Genomic DNA, 23,051 nt, shown 5'->3' with positions numbered 1-23,051 from the left:
TGGTCCCGGCACAGCCTCGCCCTCCCTCAGCTCCCGCCCGGCTCCCGGTCCGGAGCCGCTCTGGGAGCGCCCCCTCAGCACCGGCCCCACACCGACGGTGGGGAGGCGGGGCCCGCAGCAGCGACCAATGAGAAGCTGCACATTGTCTCTGACTGACAGGCCACGCTATCCAATAGGAGCCCTCACTTGAGCAGGGCTGTGACAGTTGGGGGGGTCTGCTATCCCCGCCCATTGGAAGGAGCCGGGGCGGGGCATCGCTCCTGGGCGGGGCTAAGGGCGGCCTGGGGCGTGGTCTGGGGCGGTATATAAACCTAGCGCAGCGCATTTTCCCCGCTCAGTCGGCGCAGAGTCGCCGGGCGCACTGTCGGCTGTGCGGGTTTATGCACAGCGCCTGCCGCCGCCTAACAGTCCCTCTTTTGTTGTGTGCGCAGCTCCCGTCTTGCTTGGGTCAGCGGCTCCTGGGGCGCGTCTCTTCCCCGTCTCACCTCCTTGTGCGCTTTCGCAGTGATTTGTCCGCGCCCCTTGCCTGCTGAGGGGGGGCGTCCCCCCAGCCCGCGCCCTTTTTTTCCCCCCCTCCTGGCCGGGGGCTTGCGGCGCTTCCTCCTGGATGCGTCCCCGCAGCCCCGGGCGGGAGGCGGCCAGGGGGAAGCGCTGCCTCCAAGGATTTACCGCCGCTTGGGACTCGGACCCGCTCCTTCCCCGTGGGCGCACCGGTTCCGCTGCCGTTCCGGGCCGTCGCCGCTGCCATGGACGAGAAGTACCTGCCCGAGCTGATGGCGGAGAAGGACTCGCTGGACCCGTCCTTCACCCACGCCTTGCGGCTGGTCAACCAAGGTGAGGGGCGGCAGGGCACGGCGGGGCGGAGCGGGGCGCCTTGTCCCGCGGTGAGGACGGGCCGGAGTGAGCGGCGGCCGCCGCGGATGCTCAGCCGGAGGTTCACCCTTCCTCATTGCACCGCTTGGAGGGGCTTATTGTGTTCAGGCTCCTAGTGAGGTTCTCGCTGAGGGGTTTCACCCTTGCCTTGCACCGCTTGGTGGGGTTTGTTGTGTTCAGGCTGTCGGTGTTTGCCGGCGGCTCCCGGCGCCTTCTCCTTCCCCTGCCGGGCAGCCGCGCACTCTGGATGCCTTCCCGCATTGCCCCTCTTCCATCGGGGCTTTCTCTGCCATCGCTCGCTGCTCGAGTTATAGATTATTCCGAGTTGAATGGCTATGCAAGACGGCAGCGTCCGCTGTGCTCTGCTCGGGCTGCACGTCAGTTAAAAGCCCCGAAGGTTTTCCTATTTTACCCCGTTTCTGAACAATGAACAGCCGGTTGTTTACATGCGTGAGAGCCTTCTTAAGAGCGAGCCTGCTACCGATGGCTTTCCTAGAAACTTTGGGCTGTGCGGCCAAGATGTTAAGCAACCAACAGTGCGTTTTATTAAACCTTAAAAAAAACCACAGAGCATATTTTGTTTTGCAATTATGTAAGTCCAGATAATAAATTACTCCCACCCCTCCTGCATCTGTCATGTCAGATGTGCTTTAGAGTGCTAGCTTTTTGTTTCAGTGATGCAATACTGACTAGAAAAGTCATTCTACGTGAATTAAAGTGTGATTTAATGTTTATTTGGAGGTACTGTGTAACTGGCAGGTGACTTTCAAGTATAGCTCTTGAGAGACAAATGCTTGATCTAGTGCTTAGGATGCTCAAGTGAAATAAGCTGTGAACTGATCCTGTAATACACCAAATACAACGACAGCCAAAATGATTTTGGCTTCAATTACAATGATTACAAAGCCGTGCTTGGTGTACTTTACATCCTATAACAGGAACAAGTTTAAGTTGATGTGGGTTCTTCTAATGCATTGTAGGTTTTGGTGTGTAATAGGTGCAAACGCCTGTCTCAGAATCAGAAGGAAAATTACTGTTGTGTAAAATAATTTGAAGTTAGGGGTAGCTGTCACAGTTTCAACTGTGGAATGCGTATGCTAAGTGAATTGAAGGTCCACGTCCATGGGTGGTTGATATTTTGCATATTTTTCCCAAACTTTGAAGCTGTAAAAATGTCCCTGTTGATTGTGGGAAAAGGAGAATTTTGTTTAAAAAAGCAGGTTTTTGCTGTGTTTGCTGTAAATTAGAAAACTCATAAAAATTAGACTTGATGGCTACAAATTATTGAAGTTCCAGTCCAGGTAGTGAAGAATCTTTTTGCATGTGTAAATTATTCCAAGGAGTTACAGAAGTATGTGATTTACTAGTTTGTAAATGGTGTTAAAGGAAGTAAATCTGTCCTTTTGACTGAGTTTATGATATTTTTTTGAGATTCTCATTGAAATGATAAATTGGAGGACTGAAACTTTTGCCTTTCATAATGATATCTGCATGTGTACATTCAGCTCCAAGAAAAAAATTACAGTGTTAGTGAGAAAATGTAAATGTATGTGCATCCAACTTCTGTAATATAGTTCGTGTCTTGATTTTTTTGTTTACTTTGAAGTCTTGAATTGTATCTGAAGTGTTTCACATGTTAGAGATAGGGAAAAGAAAGATTGAGGATGACTAATCAACTGGTTAATCGTTGCCTAAAATTGAAATTTGTATAATATCTATGTAAAATAGACAGTTTAATAGTAGAATCACCAAAGAGCCAGATAAAATGAAGTGACTTATAATACAGGTGGGAAATACAACTTCAGGAGGACATGTTTTACAAACCCATCTTGCCATGACACTAACTTTATCAGGGACTTTTTTCTCAATTGTAATAATTCTATGCACATAAATGAATGACAGTTATTAGTGGAAATGTGTATGTGATGGTTTTGGTTTGGATTTTGTGTTCCATGTCCACTGAGTATTTTCTATATTAGTTCATGTGGAGGCAAATGAAATAGCTTGTCTAATTTTTTTAACTGGATTTGTTTATCTTTTAAGTTTAGAATGAAACAGGCTTCCAAGTTTGGCTTCTTATGGGTATCTGTGAGAATGTCTTAGCAAAGGTTTTAAGTGCTTTAAATAACCACCTTAATTATGTAATAGCATTTTGGTGTCTTAGTGGTATTAAATTTGCTATCTGTATTTACTTAAACTGAAATACTGTACATCAGCTGGTTTTCTTCAGAAACTCAAGAGTAGTTTGTAAGAGTTGTATGCATGAAGTAGAATCCTTCTGAGATGCTGAGGTAATTCAGATGTGTTTACTGCTTAGACAGAAGAGCCAAATTGTGAACAGATTTCCAGTCATGTTGAAATTTTGTTTCTAGGGAAAAGCCTGGGTCTAGACTTCTGAAATGTGGTAATTATAGTTTTCGAATGGAAGTGGATGAATTTGCATATTATGCTTATAATTACACATTATAATTTGTGTGCACACAAATTACATCATTTTAAATTTAAAAAGTGGAGCTTGACCTGCTCCAAGTTCCTGTGTAACACTTCCGTTAACAAAGAACAATGTGGAAATAACTAAGATGCTGTAAGAAGATTTTTGTGGGCAGTATTATTAATCTGTCTTTCTGAATTAATTAAAAATGACAGAAATTTTTCTGCCTCAAAACCTTGTTTTGAAAGCACTAAAATCAAATATCAGTATCCTTCAATGTTCCTGCATAGTAAGTCCAGATTTTTCTTATTGAGAACTCTGTTCAAGGATTTGATGCCCTCTCTCCTTGGGACACAAATACAATACCTATGGCTTAAATTTTGTTTCAAACACTGATTGAAACATTTAGCTGCTGCTTAAATCTTAGAACAGTGGGAATCTTTTCCAGGAGACTAGACTTTATCCCTTGTTCTTATTAAGAGGATGTATTTGTATACTTGAACATTAAGCCGCCCTAAAAATACCCTAAAAAGGGTATTTTTTTGCCTGTAAGTCATGAAATGTTATAGATTGGAAGTAGACTTATTTGCATGTGTAGTACAATGACCATGCCAGTAGGATAAATTTGCAGCTGGTACCAGACAGTGGTACATTTTGCCCAGTTATTAGCTTGTAGTAAGTTCTGTAAATGTAGAACCTTGGGAAAGATGAGATTCTGTGAAGAAACAAGAGATTAGTATGTTTGTATTTTTCCTATTTTCAACTCATGTGCTCATCTTTATGCAAAATCTGAAAAATATTTCTGTCTGTGGGAGTGATGGTAATTCTGAAATCAAGCCTTATTTCGAAGGCTGACTTTGGAGTTGTGGTTGTATGTAAGTGTTGGTAAATGTGCAAGTGTAGTGTTGATTGTTATAACTTGGTTCATGAGTGGTGCTCTAAGAATACTGAAGATCCATGAAAGAAAAATTACTTTACCTTCTTTCACGTTTATTTATAGTAGTGATTCAAGATGAGCAGTTTGTGAATGTTGAATGAAGTATGTGAAACTGCAGATGGAAGAAGCTAACTGTAAATAAAACATGGTGATACCAGACACATTCCAACAGGGGAGACCTGAAAATGGGTACTTGGCAGTTGTTCGGTTCGTGTAGATAATTAAATGTGTAGATAATGAAAGTTAGGGCTGCTGCCATTGCTGAAAGATAATTCTCTTGTGCAGACTGGACCTCTGGAATGCTTTCTTACAAGCCCATTTTAGCTACTTTGAGATTTGAGGTAATATCTGAAATTGGCAAGGCTTCCTTTAAAATGTCAATGAGACGATGTACAGGAATACCAAGCCTTCCATCAGTAGATGGCTGTATGTGCTAACTGTGTGTTGAATGGCTTCCCTGAGCCACATATCTCGTGATCAGCAGGGGCTTGCTGTTTCTTGTGTCAAATTTTGCTTGGAGTTCAATAATCGGAGCTGTTCCTCCCTAAATATCACTGAGAGTGGAGTGTGAGGAAGTGTGCTCACTTTCGGATTTGTGGAGGATATTAGTGGTCTAATTGTTGTGGTTTTTTTGGCAGAGATGGCTTTGTAAAAATGGTTGAAGCAGGAGCTTAACAATAAATTAAGGTTCTATACAGATTTCTGATTTTTGTTGTGGTTTAAGCTTATCTTGGTTGGTAGGTACTGTGTAGCCACTCATTCCCTTTCCCCTGGTGGAATCTGGGGAGAATGGAAAAAAGGTACAGCTTGTGAGTTTGATTGAAATAAAATAAAATATAATCAAAATTCTGGAAATGAAATAGAGGAATAAAACCCAAGAGAAACAGGTGATGCATAATACAGTTGTTCCCCATCTGCTGACTGATTCCCTGGCTGTCCTCGAGCAGCAATCAGTGCCTCTGAGTCAACTCCCCCCAGTTTATATACTGGGCATGCATGCTGTGGTGTGAAATATTCCTTTGTCCAGCTCAGGTCACCTCTCCTGGCCGTGCTCCCTCTGGGTTTCTTGTGCACCTGCTCCCCAGCAGAGCGTGAGACACTGCAGAGTCCTTGATTTAGAGTAGGCACTACTTAGCAACAACCAAAACGTCACTGTGTTGTCAACTCATACTGAATCTGAAGCACAGCACTGTACTAGGCACTAGAAAGAAAATGAACTCTACCCCAGCCAAAACCATGAAAACGTTCAATAAATCCATCTAGGTATGCAAGGGCTTTTCTGCTTTTCTTTCATTTATCAAAAATAAATGTGATTATGTGTAGTGACATACATATGTTGTAACGTAAGTAATCAGTTTGCCACTGAAACATCCAATTTTTCCATGTGTACAAGTTTCCTGGCATGGCACAGACATATGATGCTGCTCATTCCTGGTCACTAATGGTGTTAATGAACTCCCTCGGTGGAACCTCAAACTCTCCTTTTTGTCATTATAGTATCAATCACAGAAATACTACTTGTTTCAAGTGTTCTACTCTTTGAGGATTTCAAAGCACTTCATGAAGGTCATAGGTGTTTTGCAAATGAGATATGGCTGTAGGAAGCTGAGGATGTTTTAAAATTATTTTGGAGCATCGTATGAAATATCGTAAATTTTGTGCTCCTCAGATTTTTTTTTCACACAGCTGGTCACTTTTAGTTGTCATTCTTAGAGATTAACCAGAAATAAACTCCTCTGGTATTAGTCTGATTACTAGAAGACAACAGTCTAAGGAAAATGTTTTGGTGGAATTAGATATTTTCCAGGCCAATTGTGATGAAAAATTTAAGTGACAGTAGTGGGAATGGATATGGTGTAATGGTTGCACCATCAAACTAGGGAAGACTGACTTGTTTTCTATTTCTGTTTTCTTAAAGCAGCATGAAAAGTAGTAACTCTTGGAGGGCAGAAGAGATATTTCAGTCTGTCTCTCATCTCAGCTATCTGTATCTGGTAAAACTTCAGAAATTCACATTTTTTCTTATAGTTGTTCTTTGCTTTTACTGCAGTGAAACTATATTGGAACAGTCAGAGGGCTTCCTAAAAGTTAGATTTCAATCTTGCTCTCTGAAAAGGCTGGGGAAGTGGTTTATGAGATATTCCACTCATGTTAACAGGGCTTCTGCAAAATGCAGCTGAAGATAATCATACTTTGTTCACCCCTGGGCTTGTCTGTTCTGAAGCCTAGAGCCACTCACTGCGATCACAGTTAGTGTAAAGCTGATTCCTAATTCACTCGCACACTCACTTTGGCAGTCAATGAGAGAGATTGAATTTAAGGGTTTCAAATGCAGGCTGACATGGTTTGTCACTTTCAATCCTTTTTGACACCAGCCATGCAAATTAGAACTGTAACCTTCTGAGTACTTATTTACTGGGGAAATCAGAAAGAAGGTCACAGCATTGTTCTTCTGGTCTGTGGCTTGTTTGACTTTTTCTTTCTTGGCTTAAATTTTATGTATGATCTTTCTGCCCTCTGACTTTGAGTATAATTAAAAAAACAAAAGAATTTAGGATGCACTTTTCTTTGAAAGAATCAAGTATCAAAGTTCAGAGTTGAGAACCGTCTGTAAAGTATTCCGTGTGGTACTGCATGGCTTTTAATTAGTACTTAGCAGAGTTCAGTAAAAAGCATGCTTAAATAGATTAACTGGGAACTGACACACCTAATATTTTATGGTGAATTAACTAACTGTTCTTAGGTGAGTTCTGCAGGAACCTTGCAAGTGTAATGTTTACATTATTAATACTGGTTTTCAAATATAAGTTAACAAAGGACAGGGCTTCTATACTGGCCATGTGAAATATCTTGATGAAGTGGCGTTGTCTACCCCTGAATCCTGGGAAGGCAGGTCTCACCCATGCCATGGTAGCTGTTTGGTAGGGGTGGTGGGAGTTTTAGGAATTATTTTAGAGCCATATACTTCTAACCAAGTATGATTTTTTTTCAAATGTAACACCAGCTAGAAAATTAATATCTTTATGGCCTTAAGCTAAGGCCATAAGGGCATATGGACTCAGGAATTTAATTTTCTTGTGACATTCTAGTTCCAGAAGTCCATATGTCTTTGAGGAAATCATGGCAAAAATACAATGTTTTGCAAGCTTGAGAAGGTCTGTAGGCCTCTTGCTAATCTGATTGGTGTGTGATCTTCAGTTTGAGCTTTGAGAGCCTGACTGCCTTCAGGAGTGAATAAAGGTGCAAAGACACCCTTTAAACTGATGGTGAAATGTCTGGCCAAGAAGTACAAATGGAAAAATGCACAATGCTTTAGCAATGATTGATTAACACTCAAACCATATAGAAGGACCAGTAAATTCTGTGTGTCTTGACATCTTTGGTTCAAAATGAGTTGCATTTATGGACATTTGATCCTTGCTGAATTGTTAAGCTCTTTGAACTGTCAATGACCTGGGCTGTATAGTAGCTGAAGGTTGGCTGTTTATGCCAAGGAGCAAATTAAAGAGCAGTAACTGGGGAGGCAGCATGAAAAAGCATTGTTAGACTGACTGATGTATTTTTGTACCTCAGCAGCTGAGCAGTGCATGTTTTATTCTTTGTGTGTTTATCCTATCTTAAAATTTTCCTTTGCCTGAACTCACTTTGGGCATTTATCACTTACGGTTCTTTAATGTTGTGTTGTTGTTTTTCAGCAGTTTACCTTATTGTCAAGGTAAACTTATTAAGAGACTAGGCAGTTAAATGGATTTCCTTTCCATTCTCCATCTCTAGTTGCTATTTACTGGATGCCTTTCATTTCTTATTTTGATGTGTTTATCAGACTTTTGGCTGCAGGTAGCAACTCCAACAAAGTTGCAAGGCAGCAAAAAAATGTCAGTTTAATTCTTGTAGATGGTAAATCTTTCACTTTTCTGGCTTGTGTAGGTGTTCTTTCATAGATCTCTATTTTCTAGGAAGAATTTGTTGACAAAGTAATTGGAAACCTAAAAGATTAGAAATCTTCTCAGTAAACTCATTGTACTTGGTCCAACAGAAAATTTGTTATAACAACTGCTGCTGTGCTGATCTTGGTATGGTATAGTGACAATGAAAACCTGATGTTGCAAATCCTTTGAGGATTTACTGGTTTTCTTTGACTTTAATAATTCATCAGGATTGTTCAAAGGGTGTAATCTGAGGAAGATGCTGTTATGTGGACAAGACAAAGAATATAGGAAAATGTCTTAAGTACTGTGTCCAATTTCAGACACCACAATATAAATCACAATATAGGAAAAAGATAAAACTATTAGAGGTTGTTCAGAGGAGGAGTAGAAAGATGAAGGGTCTGGAGGAGAAGCCATAAGAGATGTGGCTGAGGTCACTTGGTCTGTTCAGCCTGGAGAAGAAGAGACTGAGGGGGAGACTTCATTGCCATCTGCAACATCCTCACAAGGGGAAAAGGAGGGGCAGGCAGCGATCTCTTCTCTGTGGTGGCCAGTGACAGGACCCAAGGGAATGGCCTGAAGCTGGGTCAAGGGAGGTTTAAGTTGGATATTAAGAAAAGGTTCTTCCCCCAGAGGGTGACTGGGCACTGGAACAGGCTCCCCAGGGAAGTGGTCACAGCACCAAGCCTGACCCAGCTCAAGAAACATTTGAACAATGCTTTCAGCCACATGGTGGGATTCTTGAGCTGGTCTTGTTCAGGGCCAGGTGTTGGAGTCCACTCCTTGCGGGTCCCTTCCAACTCAGGGTATTCTATGAATCTATGAGCTGGAATTGCTTCTCCTCTCACTGCTGCTGCATTTGTTGAATGCTTGGAGAGTAAACGTCTGTAGCCTTTTATTGCCTCAGACTATTTGGTATCAGTAGTCTGGAAACAGATGTGTTTGAAAGCAGAAGATTTTAGATGTTTTCAGCCAATTTTTCCTGCTGCTATAGGGTAAGAATTATGATTTTTAGATGTGGAAATGGAAGGACTCCTTTTAATATGGTCATTTTTCGTTTCATGTGTCCTTTCTGTTTGCTGGTAGTGGAGAAAGGTTTTTGTTACTGTTCATTTTGATCCATGTCCTAATTAACTAGAGCTGGTCAAGTACCAATTCTGATGTGTCCCTTGTCAGAAGTTTCTGCTCTCTGCCATCATATCTGCAGTATTTGAGGATTAAGGATATTTTGGTTGCCTTTCTTCTGCTATTAAGCATAAATGCTTGTGGTGCCTTCTATGCTGACTTCAGTGATACAGCTTCATGAGGTAAAGCAGTGAAGTAAAAAACACCCTTTTCTTCTCTACCTACCTTCAGACTAATGCTAAATGATAAATTTCACTTCTGTGAGAGTGAAATTATGGTTCATCATGTCTGTTTTGTTGTTTGGCTTTTATTATATTTAACTGTACCCTGTCTCCCATCCTGAGATTGAAGAAAAGCAGATTTTTCTCATCTATAGAAACAGAGTTTGGATATGATGTTCTTGATCCACTGTAGAGTCATGAAAGCTCAGAATGCATTTTTTCACTTTACTAAGTATCCAACTGCTTCATGACCACTTCCAGCCTATTATTTTAGGCTCAAGAAGTCCTAATTTTGAAGGAACTTGGTCACAGATCAGTTTTTTGCCTTCCTTAAAAGAGTTCCTCAAAAATCAAATCTTTGTGGTAGTTGGGACTGTTTCTCAAAGCAGAAGAGTTAGTTCTTAATGACTGATTCTGTTTCTCCATTTAAAGCCTGGTGTGTCTGGAGGAGCTACGTTGCTTCACAGCAGATGGATGCAGTGATACCTTTAGCCATAGTTGACACTTGCTCCCTATGTAGAGTTATCCCTAATGTCCTAGGCTGGATAGTCTGTAAGGTGAAATGCAGCACCTTAGAACTAGATTTTAAGAACTGGAAGACAATATTGTGGTCCAATTTGTCTGTGTTACACAGAATGGTCTTAAACATTCTTTTCACTTATTGTATACCCTTGAACTCTTTATTACACTGTACATCTATGGTCTGGAAAAATGACTAGGTTTTTGTTGGCCTATTGTATAAAAGCATACAACAGAAGATTGATCATGTTTTTTAAGGCTTACTGTATCTGTTCTTTAGACCTTTGTTTTTTGCAGGCACCTAAGTCTTCACAGAAACCTGTTAATACCATGTGAAACAAATGCTCGGGATGATGTAAGTGTAGTCATAAAGTGCTTGTGAGGGATGTGGTGGTTTTGGCTGGGGTTAATTTTTTGCTCCTAGTAGCCAGTGGGGTTGTGCTTTGGATTTGTGATGAAAACAGTGTTGATAACACAGGGATGTTTTCATTACTGCTTAGCAGAGCTTACACTGAGGCCTTTTCTGTTCCTTCAAGGCCTTCTCTGCTTCTCACTCCACCAGCGAGGAGGGTGGGGGGCAACAAGGAGTGTGGAATAAGACATATCTGGGACAGCTGGCCCCAAACTGACCCAAGACATGCTCTAGACCATATGGCATCATGCCCAGCATGTAAAGCTGAGGGGAAGAAGGAAGAGAGGATAGTGTTTGTTTTCCCAAATCACCATTATGTGTGATGGTGCCCTGCTGTCCTGGGAATGGCTGAGCACCTGGCTGGCCATGGTAAGTGGTGGATGAATTGTTTTGCTTTGCTTATGTGCATGGATTTTGCTTTACCAGCTATTAAACTGTCTCTATCTCGCCCCAAGAAATTTATTAATTTTACCCTTGTGATTTTTCTCCCCCATCTTCCAGGGGGGTGGGAGCACCTCTGTGGGGCTCAGCTTCTAGCTGGAGCTAAACCATGACAGAGCATTAATGACCTCTGAAGACTTTTTCCTTATATAATCAGTGAATTTGAGGTTATTGGGCAGGGATTATGAAATATTAATATGGGCACACTTTGGAAAGAACAGAAGCCTTCCACAGTGGGTTTTTTCTCCAAGAGTCTAAAATAGCATCTTACATAGTGATGCAAAACTCCTGGTGATGTAGCTTATGCATAACGGGTTTTGAATGCATTTTTCCCTGGCAATTCTGTTATGATTAGAGCACTAGTTATTAGAGAAGGCATTGTGTGTTTCATGTTTGGGAGAGCTTTAGAGCGTTTCGGGAATTATTTCGCGAGCGGGGCCGCCCGCGCCAAGCGCTGCCAGGAGGGGGCGACAGCGGCCCGGCCCTGCGGGGCTCCCGGGATCGGGCGTGATCCCCCGGGAGAGGCGGGATCGGGGCTCCCGGGATCGGGCGTGATCCCCCGGGAGAGGCGGGATCGGGTGTCATCCCCGGGAGAGCGGAACCGGGCGCTGAGTGCCCTCGGTGTTCGCCTGCCACAGCAGCTCCCACAGCCAGACGTGTTTGGTCCGTTCCGCACCTGAGGCGCAGGTGTAAGCCCAGCCCGCAGCTCAGCCCAGCAGCCGCTCGCTCCCTCCGCCGCGAGGGAATGGGGCAGGGAATCGGAAGTGTAAAAACTACAAAACTGAGTTAAGATAGGATGCTTTGATAAGCAAGGTACAAGCTATGCACACAAGTGAATGAAAGCAAGGAATCTGTTCACTGTCGGAGTCTAGAACATCCCTCTGGCCACCCTGGAGGGTTTGGAGACCGGACAGGGGAGTCTGGGATCTGTACAAGGGGGTCAGCCAGCCTCACACAGAGCCCAGGAGGACACTGCCTCTGATCCCTGGCCACAGGAGTGAATGCCCACATTGTATGAAGAATCACAAGCTGAGAGAATTCAAAATAAGTAGTATTTAGTTTATCATAGAATGTAAATGTAGAATCTAGGATTTTTAGTATATGGGGTTGAAGAGACAAGATGGAGGAACTGGGGAGTGGCCCCTGTGCTCCTTGTTCTTGCTCTCGTCCCCCATCTTTTGCTGAGTTGGATTTTAGAGATTGGTTTAGAGTAGAAGCGACATGTTAGCATAGGCAGTAGGCATTGGTACAATTTTGTAAATAAAAAGTACATTTTGGATGGTGGTTGGGTCAAGGGTACTGTACATAAGGTGTGGGGCTCTCTGATCCGCCCAGTCCGCCACATGTTCTGCTCTGCTGGGGATGTCTTGCAGAGCTGAGAAGAACTAAGATAAAGAAGAATAAACAACTTCGGAAACATGCACTGGCGGACTCAACTTGTCGTCTCTACCTCTGGTGTGAAACACTTAGGGCAAAGAGAAGATGAAAAACCTTATTACCTTGGGGAACAGCAACCCTGAGGAGAATCTCAGGGAAAAGCAACCCTGAGAGTTCATCACTTCCCATGAGCAGGCAGGTGTTCAGCCATCTCCACGAGGGCAGGATTCCATCATGCCTGGCTGTGGCTCGGGGAGACAAATGCCTCCACTTGGAACATCCTCCCCTTCCTTATTCCTCTCACTCCAAATGTCCACCCCTTCCTTCTGCCCTTCACTTCATATATCAAGGGTGGCGCATAGCATACACGGGGATGGTTTTAAACTAAAAGAGGAGAAGTTTGGATCATATATTAGGAAAAAATTATTCTCTGGCACAGGTTTCTAGGAGAAGCTATGGAAGCCCCATCCCTTGGAGTGTTCCAGGTCAGGTTGGATGGAGAAGCCCTGAGCAATCTGGTCTGGGGGAAGATGTCCCTGCCTATAGCAGGGGTTATGGAACTAGATGATCTTTAAGGTCACTTCCACCCCAAACCCTTCTACGACCTGAAGTAGCTTTGGCCTGTGTTTTCTTCGTGTATGCTTGAACTATTAAGACTGCTGTCAGTCTGATTTGATAAGTGTTGAATAAAATTTTAAAAGAAGATTTCCCAGATTTTTGAACTTCAAGTTCTTAGAATATTCCTTAATTATCAGCTGATTAAATGGAGAGTACAGGGAAACTACCGTAATGGTATTTATAAATTATTGATTTATAGATGCACTTATGTAGTTTGCGGACCTGAAATAATAGGCCTTGTTTGAAACCCTAAATAATAGTTCATGTAGTTCAGTATAAGGTTAATTAAAAATGCTGTTGTGTATTTCGTTATCACGTAAGTGGCAAGTAGCTGGCTGTGGGATCAGCTCTATAAAGAACTCTAAGCAAATTATCCTTTAGATTAATGCCCTGACAGCGGAAAATGGATGTGATTTGCTTTCTTAACTGGTAAATCATAGTTTCGTTAGACTTCAGTGGTGTGCTGAGCATTGTGCTAACATGATGTATTTTCTGTCTCTGAGTAGATTGTAGGTCCTGAAGGCACCAATCCCTTATTCCTGTTCATGTGTTCAGAGCAGTGACCAAAGCTTCCAATGGCTGCCTGGGCTAGGAGGCTGCTTGCTAAGATGCCTTGCATGAGGCTGATGCTGAGTATTTATTTAGTTATTCTAGGCAATAGCTGAAGTGCTGGATAGCCTCCTGTGTGGTCATTTTTCTGGGGAAAGCAGTGAAATGGATAGGAAATAATTGAATCAAAAGTACTTTTCTTTCCCACTTGGATAAAGTATAAGGTGAAATTGTAGGTTTAAGTCTTTACATTTCTTTCAGAATATTTTGCTTAACTTTGTTATTGCACTGGAATAGTAACTGGTTTGAGCACAACCCTGTAGCTTGCATGTCTGTAAGTGTTTTAGCACTAACTATTCATTATTTCTAAGTCTGTGCAAATGATGCTAATCACATAGGTGTGTCTTGTCAGCATCTGTATGAGGTATTTTTTGGCTCCTCATTTGGGAAGGTTTCATTGCTGTTATCAGTGCTGAGATTTGAAGCTTTTCTGCAGAATCATCAGAAAAGAGCTGAGTGGAGGGAATGCAGAAAGCAAATATAGTTTCTTTATTTAGGTTTGGTACCTTAAACATGGCTGTGCATGCTGTTAGTAATGGCTGTCAAGCTGTGCTGTAATAAAACAAATGTTAGCATTATTTTTCTTTCATTTTGTTGATGACTAATTAGCTGTTTGAGCGATATCAATTATAGTCAATCAACTTTTTGTAATAACACCTTTTCCCCTTACAATATTTCATCCTCAAGACAGCCATCCTGACATGGGAGAAATTTTACATGTACCTAATTGAAATCCCAACAGAATAGTGAATGCAATTTTAAGCTAAGCCTCAAAATGAAGAAATAAGAGCAGATGGCCCCTTCAGAAAAATAGATTAAACAGAATGGATACTCCTGGCCACCTGTATAGTTTATCTCGTGCTTCTTTTCAAGGGGTACTGCCAAGAGATAGTTATTATGCAAGGGTAAAGTAAAAGCTATGTGAATTTAGTGAAAAAAGCTTTTCTTCATTCCCAGCTCTTTCTGATAATTTCGTGTTATGTTCCTATTTTTTAAAGTTACAGTTATAGCAAGTATGAATAGTAACTTATTAAGTTAGTTGTGTCTTGCTTTAGAAAGGGATCCCACAAAAAGAGCTGCTCTGGGAATGTAGTTCCATTTATGAACAATGAAAATTCATTGTGGCATTTCTGGTGTTGTCTGGCTCTGTGACATGCTGCTGATTGAGTCTTTAAACCCACACGGCAGATTTGGTAGAGGGATTTGGGAGTTTGTTTCTCTCGTTGGCACAAGAAAGAGCTTATATTCCCTGTGGTTAAACGTTCTTTGCAGATGTATTCGTGCACAGTCAGATTTTCAGTTCAGTGGAGCACCTTTATTTCTTGGGTGTCTGCAAAATAACACATTGCAGCCTTTTTAGGTAGTTATTCTGTTATGTGACTGGACATGTCATTCCTGGACTTGCTCTTAGGTTAATGAATCAAGAGGGGAAGTGTGATTTGAAACTTAGTCACACATACCCCTTTCTCTAGGAAGACTTTAGTGGGTGCACAAGTATCCATTGCAACTGTTTGAGTTGCTTCCCAAATGCATGTTTTTTGCTTTGTTTCTCTCTAATAGCAAGAAGCAATAGAAAAATCTACCCTGTTAACTGCTTATTGCTGTCTCAGCTGTCCTTCATCTTTTAGGTACACAGATGCTAAATTTCTTAAGCAGCTGTATTTCTTAAAATGCATTCCCTTTGTCCTCTGCCACATCTAGAAGATAACTTCATTCTGTACTTTTGGAAAATGGAGCATCAACATTTTCTTTCCCATATAAAAGCAATTTAAGCATCACTGAATCAAGAAGTAATGGCACCTCAGGTAGTTTGCGTTGGCACTTTTCTTATTGTTTCTTGGCAGGCAGAAGTGATGAAAGAGCAGAAACCTGAATATATGGGGCTGTGAAGGCAGGTGGGGGACAGGCAGGGCAGGTGTCTGGTTAGAAGCAGCTTGTGCAGGTTCCCAGCACTACTGTTAAAAATATGACCAGTTTTGTTTTTGCTGTCTCACCTTGAATGTAGGTGAACTTCCCTGGCTGTGAATTGTTCCACTGCACTTAAAGGTGTCAGCTGTCTTGTGCTTGTGACACTTTGTAGTAGTTGGTTTTCAGTGTATAATTTGTGGAGATGTACTGAAATCTGCTGTTTAAACTATTGAATATAGGAATTACTCCCCAAAGAATACACATACTCATCACTGGGAAAAAGCTGTGTTCGGTTAAAGTTGGCATTTTGAAATTAGCTGGATTAAAACTAAACAGTAACATGTCTAAAGTTAATTTATCAATTAACTACATGCCATAATTGGGTTGCAGTTAAACTCAGGCATCACATTTTAGATTTCTATATAAGCATTTGATTTTAAACGGTCTTCAAAACAAATTAGTAAGAGAAAAGAATTTGCAGTATCTGAATTGCAGAGTAGTTGCACAGAACATGCAACTGATTCTTACAGCTATACCATAACCATGTCTGTTGGAAAGAAACTTGTACCTTTAAAAATACATTTTACTGAAGAAAGATGGTTTTTGTAAACAAAATTACTAACCCTAAATACAGCTTACTCAGAAGGAACTACTTAGTTCCATTTGAGGTAAACATGAAGATACTTTCTTTACAGGAAGATTTTGAGTCAGAGCTGTTTCTTATGGCAAGTAAACCTATACCATAAATAATACTAAAACTATAGCATATTTTAGGTTTGTAAGATGTGTTTCAGCAAAAGCTTACCGGTGTAAGTTGGTAGATAATTCAGATATTTATGCAGGTATAAAATGTGGTCGGTTTCATTTTCTTCTGAAATTTAGAAAGATGAATCATGTTCTTTTAGATGAATGCTAGAAATACTACTTTATGAAAAAAAACCCTTCTTCATAGATGCCATGACAGTTGGAAGATTACCTTCCTCAGGGACAGGCACATGGTCCTACAGAGGCAGAGATTCATTGCAACTGTAGATGTGGCTGCTTTCCTGCAGAAACTGGTCTGTTGAAAAATGTTTGGTCCTTCCCTTATGATTTGCAGCTGGCTTGAGTCCATAAGATGGACTTCCAAGTTTTAAAACACTTCTAGGGGAGTCTGATCTTGGTCTACAATTCTGTGAAGTGGTTCAACTAATTTCATGAGAATAAGTTTAATAGTATAATACTCGGAAGAAAAATTGAATGTGGTAGCAATATGCATTAATTCTGTCATATGTGTCTTCATACACAGAAAATAATTTGGATTTGCCTGCTACTGAGCATGTGGAAGGGATTGTAATTAATGTTATCCCTCTGCTAGTTAATTTTTAATTTGGATGCTAGAAGTTTTTAACATCCAATTTATGTTGAAACTCATACATAAAATTACCACACAAATTTCTTTAAGCTGTACTTTCCCATAGGACAGTAGATGTGCAAGCTGACTTTCCTGCCAAGTTACATTACTGCAGCCCAGGACTGTAATGGGTGACAAAAAAATAGAAGTACTGCCTAAATAATTTTGTCAAAAGTGAGGCTTTGCTTTTTTTGTCTGCTGGCAGTGGAAGTGATGGCCTTCTGAAGGAATCATGAAGTGGTTTGGGTTGGAAGGACCTTAAAGGTCATTTAGGTCCAATCCCCCCTGCCATAGGCAGGGACACCATCCACAGCACCAGCTTGCTCAAAGCCCATCCAACCTGGTTTTGAGGTTAGAGGATCTAGGGTTGTGTTAAGCTAATCCAAGATGGTGTGTTAGAATTAGACCCTTTTCTTTTACATGTGCCAACTAATGTCCATAGGTTTGTTTCCCTACATCTGTGCATCAGAATGCACAAATGCTTTAGGATGCTTTGGGTTGTTACCTTTCTCATAAATATTATGAAAGCATTTTTAAAAATTGCAATGTTTTTGAGAGTAATATACAACTCATCTATTTTATGACCCCTGACATCCACCTGTTTTTATGGTTTTTTGTTCTCTCTATACAAGATTACTTTCTCACAGCTTACTTGAACATCAATAGTTCATGCTTTAGTAAACAAAGTTTTAGACATGGCAGTCTCAGGATTCTGAGAAATTTACATCAAAGGACCAGGAAGTTTGTCTTAAAAATCAGCAAGATGAGAAAATTGCTAACACGGGTTGAAGTAAGAGATTAAACATGAAGGTTACTCCAGCATATACGGTTTTCTATGGCTCATCTTGTTGAGGCTCTAAGCAGTGATGGCATTCACTTTGATTTCACTTGATCACTGCAATGTCACAGAATATATAGATTTTATCAGTTCTGTAGTAAGATTGAGGTTATACTTGCTGGTAGAGCTTATGTAGGATCATTGGATGTGAGTTTAAGTCATAGCAGTGCCTGGTGCTAACTCTGAATTTCACTGAATTAAATATAAGAATTTAAAAGCACAATATAGATACTTGCAATAGCTTTATCTCTGTTCCTTTCCCTGACTCTCTGTGAAATATGGACAGTGACAAGGTTTTATTGGACAGAAAATGCATTTTGGACCATGTGGCGTTCTGGGAAGGAGTGGGAAGAGCTGCATGCTCTGTTTGTGTATATTCAGCCACGCACAATGGAGAGGGAAAACAATGGACTGCTGTACTCTGGGTCTGTCCACAGCAGTTTCTCTGGACTGTTGTAGCATTCTTATGATGAATGAATTGCATTAATTTCTACCATGTTTTCAGGTAAGAAGTCATGGCTTTCTATGTTCCAGTATTTCAAGAGAAAAAAATCTTGGGCTGGGGGAAGAGTTTATTAGGCGTAGTATTTTTTTAAAAGTACCAAAGATGGAACAAATCTTTCCTTCAAAAAATAACTTCAGAATTTTTCCATAAAACAGCAGAAATCAAGATGCTTGCTAAAACTTGCATGAGAGGAGGGATCACCACTTCCAAAGTGCTGGCAGTGCTGTTCTGGTGCAGCCCAGGTGCCGGTGGCCTTTGCAAGTGCACCTTCCTGTCTGGTGTTCAGCTTCTTTGAGCTTCAGGTCCTCTTTTGCAAAGCTGCTTTCTGGCTGTTTGGTTTCCAGGCCATTCTCTTGCATGGGGTTATTCCTCCACAGGCACAGGACTTTGCACTTCCCTTTGAACTGCACAGGACTGCTGTCAGCCCATTCCTTCACCTCTTCAAAGCACTTCTGAGTGTCATCACAAGCCTCTGGTGTTTGAATCACTCACAGTTTTCTGTTATGTATAAAGGTGCTGAAACTGTGCTCTGTGCTATCATTGATGAAGATGTTAAATATCACTGACCCTCAGAGCTCACCACTGATGCCTGGCACCTGGGTGGCCTGGTTGTGGTGTCCCTGGCAGTGTCATTTGAGCCAGGCAGGTCAGTTTTCAGTCCGCCTCATGGTCCATGTGTCTGTCCTGTGCCTCCATCAGTCCACATGAGGATGGGGTGTGGGAGGCTTATCAAAAGCCCTACTACACGTGGGGTGGACACATCAGCTCTTGTTTCATCTCATATTGTTCATGGCACTCTTTAGTACGTGTGATTTCCCTGCCATAAATTTATGCAAACTGCTCTCATCTTCTCGTTCTGTGCTTGGAAAAGGCTTTCAAGAGCTGTTTACTACATTACCTTCCAAGAGATCAAGGCAAGTTTTACCATGCTGTGGTGTCCCAGATCCTCCTCCCTGCTCTTGAAGATAGGACTGATACTTGCTTTGCCTCAGTCACCAGTGACATTCCTGTAGGACCATGACTTTACAAAAACAGTGGCCTGTTGATGACATCAGCCAGCTCCCTCAGAATTTGTCAGTGTTTCCTGAAATGTTTTCTGCTTTAGTGAGGATTTCCAGTAAATTGTGACTTACAGAAGGTGTGGGTTGTGTTTTACTGGTATTTATCAGTGGGATATGACACCTTACTGAGTTAAGGATTGCCAGAGTGTGAGGCTCTACCTCTGCCTTCTGTTATTGGGATGGACGCTCCTGGCAAAGCTCTAGTTGCCTAAAAATGATTTTTAGAGAAGTAGAAGATAACTCTACTTTGTCTTACTGATGGCTACATAAATCTTGCATAATGCTAAGTAAACAACTGTGCAGTTATTTGTGTAACTATCAATTATACAAAACACAGTGATGTGTTTTGTTAGCATAGCCATCTTCTACTATTAAATACGGTTTGTTTGAATTTGCTGGCAGATTTTTAGACTGCAGTCTCTGCCAGTGCCTTAAAGTGTGGTCTTAATAGTGCTCAGGTCTGTCTGTTTTAAGGGTCAACAAATGGATGTGCTTTGGCTACTCCTTCACCTTGGCCATAGTTTAAAATGGGATATTTGCATATTGAGAGCTGCAGGTTGCATCCATTTTTCAGTTGAGATCTGACATGCATTTTCTTGTGAAAGTTGTCAAAGGAGTCACAGAACATTTGTAGTACTCTGCAGTGCTATAAGGAGGAAAGATTATAGACCTTTCTTGATGTCTCACCAAAATGTCAAGTGAGATCTTGTGTAAGAGCTACCTGGCTGTGTTCATACATGCAAATGAAAAAGGTGAAACAGCTGCTTGTAAGGACTCTTGAAACATAATATTAACTTCATTTTGCCTGAATCCTATGCACCAAATAGCCTAAGATGCTCTGTAATTTGGATTTTAGTCTTAAGTTACAGAACAGATGAGTCGAGTTTTTGTAGTTAGTGGATGCATGACCTTGCCAATTTAAAAATATTCATGCTTAAAGGAAGATCCGCTGTAGGTAAATGTACAGTAGGTAAATCATACAGCTGATTTTAGCATTTTGTTAGAAGCTACCTTCACAATGAGATGAATAACTTTCAGTGGAGTAGGTTGAGGATATGGGACTGAAGTTTATGTCTACATCTTGTTTTCTTCCTGAGCAAGACTGATTAAACATCTATTAATACCTTATATGTGATTTTGACAGTTCCTACTGTGGTACTTCCTACCTTACTGCTAATATTAATCAGTCTAAACAGATTTTAGTGGAGTCATTTTTGATGTGAAGGTAATAGGCGTTCAATTAGTTTTGAATTGCTTAAATAAAAAAGCCCATTCAAAATATTTGTCATATTGGTGACTGAAATGTAATTTCAGATCAGTGCAGATAGTAGTACTTAGACTGTAAAATAGAATTTACAATGCTTGTGAATACAATTTAAATAAAGATTGGTTTGAGTCCTTCAACAGGGATATTATTAATTTGAGGATTCTGAATGCTGTAGACATCATTCTAGCATGAACTGCTTATTTTATTGTAAATTGAAATTAGATTCATTGTCAGTTGCTTTTACAAAATTAAGGTGGCATATGAAAGACAGTTATTCAGAATTCAACTATTGTAATAATGCACATTAGTTGAAACAAATTAGTGTGGATTTTTATGCACTATTCATGCTCTTAATGTACTACTTTCTATTCCAGTTCAGAATTAGGACCTATTATGGATGCAAAACTTGCACTTTTTAAAAATACTTTTTAGAGGATTAAAATGTTGGCTGAGTAGAATAGCTGAAGTTTTCTGAGGCTCTTAAAGGAATGGGGATGGGTGCAGTAATAGAGCAACGGCATTAAAAATGGAAAATTCTGTTGCATTTTTTATTTGTATTTTAGACCCATTCAGAATGAGTCTAAATGTTGCCATTTCACATATATTTAGTTTCTTTATTTTAAGTATTTTGAGGCTATTTTTTTTGCTTGATTACTTTAGCTAATTTTCTCTTTTTTTATTGAAGATACACTAATTAGTATTTACTTTGGAAATATCTTAGAGAGTGGAAAAAGGGATATTCGTTGAAGCATTTACTCATATCGGAAAATGTTTAGTTGCTGAATTTCATTGTATGTTTTTCTGGGGGATTGGGATGCTGTATATACAGTTGAAATTGGGAAATTCTGCAATTTTTTGTGAATGTCTACATGGAGGAACTGCATTGAAGCAAACTAGACTATGCTAGACATGTCTTAAGATACTCAAAAGTAGGAGGCTAAGGTTGCCTCTTCTGTTTAGTGCAAAAATTGGGAAGGTTGTCCAGCTTCATGCAGATCAAGAGGACGGGGAGTGAGTAGTAGGTCTCTGAGAGGCTGTTGTAAGGAAATCTGTGGGGTTTAATTTAGCAAGCCTTTTGAAATGTATTAAAGCCTTGGTGTGGTGATTGTAGTTCAAGTTCATGCTGTGCAGTACTGTTTTCAGCTCAAAAGATCAGAAATACTTGTTGGAGAGGTGCTGATTCAGAGAACTTTTAATCATCCCCTAGTAGGACAGGGAATAAAGCAGTCCAGGGTAAAAGATGTATAATCTGAAGTACAATCAAGACCATTTTACTACAACAATAATAGGATTAAGCTCTCATCAATTTAATCAAATTTAGGATTGTAATTGGGTTCACCATGTTGTGTTACTGTACTCTGGCTTTACAGAACTCCTGGAAGGACCATGGGCAATTAGTCAGCATCTGGCACAGCAGACTTTCTATGACTTGGCTTCATTGGAAAAGCTATAATATTTTTTTAAGAATAAGTATATTAAAATGTGTCTTGTGAGATAAATTATGGGGTTTGCCTCAGTGAAAATTTCCAAATGAACAGCTTGGAATGCTGATATTGTCAGGTTTTGAACATTGTCAAAGCTTGAATGTATTCCTTAAAGGGGGTCTTCATAAAACGCCAACTAATAAATCAAGGTCTGTTTTTTGTGGTACCATCATTTTGATTTATTTCTGATGTGAAACCAAAAGGAATCATGCTGCTGGAGGAGATGGCCATCCAGCTCAGTGTTCTGTCTCCAGCAATGGTCAAAACCAGTGAGTTTTCAAGAACTAAAAGGGGAAGTATGTAAAGATATTTAGCCTTCACTTAGACCTAAGAGCTTTCTGAATCTAGGAGGGTGTGATTTTTCTAAGTCAACTGTGAAGATTTGAGAATTCACTGAGAAATATTATTGCTATTGGGCTATACGTCAGTAGTTGTATAACATGCTTGATTGAGTCAGTCTAAATTTTGATGTTTCCTTTTCTTAGTTACAAGGCAATAAAATCACCCAAATAAAGCAGAATTTATTGCTTCTATTGTATAATGTTAGTAATTTTTAAACCCACTTGATTTAGGATTATTTTAAAAGGATAATGTAATTCTTAGAATATTTTCACTTTCAAAACAAATGTGGAAACTACTTCTAGTGCAATTGCAGTACTCTTCCATCAATGCCCTGTTCTCTTAAGCCATAATCATGTGGATATCCTTGAATGAACCTTGCATTTTTCACTTGTTCTTCCATCCAAGGTAGGAAAAAGTCAGTACAAAATTATTTGGATATAGTGGGATGTTTGGTAAGACATTTGAATCTCAGGAAATGTAGTAGAAACTTTCTTAAGGATATGTAGATAAATTGACCTTGTTTCTGTTTCTCCTGATCTCGTGTAAAGGAAATATTGCCTTAAGGACAAATGCAGTAAACATTTCTGTTTACTTTGAGGTTGACATTCGATCTTATATTTATTAGATTGATTTACTACAGACAACTAGGGCATCACTTTGCTCATCATTAAACACAAGTATTTATATTGGCTTAGCCAAGGGCGCTGGAATCCTGGATTGTAGTTGTACCCCAGGAAGATTAATTCTAACTGAAGAATAAT

General features: G+C 40.5%; 1 protein-coding gene across 1 annotated transcript in view; it reads left to right on the top strand.

Annotated features, from left to right (window-relative positions):
• Positions 1-234: 234 nt before the first annotated feature.
• The window catches only part of KHDRBS3 (KH RNA binding domain containing, signal transduction associated 3), an 87,452-nt gene continuing 64,635 nt past the window's right edge, over positions 235-23,051 (top strand). Inside the window, exon 1 of the mRNA XM_063408704.1 lies at positions 235-834. Coding sequence (XP_063264774.1) covers positions 747-834 — 88 coding nt within the window. The 5' untranslated portion in view covers positions 235-746. The remainder of the gene's footprint in view (positions 835-23,051) is intronic.

Source organism: Prinia subflava, chromosome 1, assembly GCF_021018805.1.
Source record: "Prinia subflava isolate CZ2003 ecotype Zambia chromosome 1, Cam_Psub_1.2, whole genome shotgun sequence".
Taxonomy (NCBI): domain Eukaryota; kingdom Metazoa; phylum Chordata; class Aves; order Passeriformes; family Cisticolidae; genus Prinia; species Prinia subflava.
Note: the sequence above shows the minus strand (reverse complement) of the source record. Positions and strands in the feature narration are given on the sequence as shown.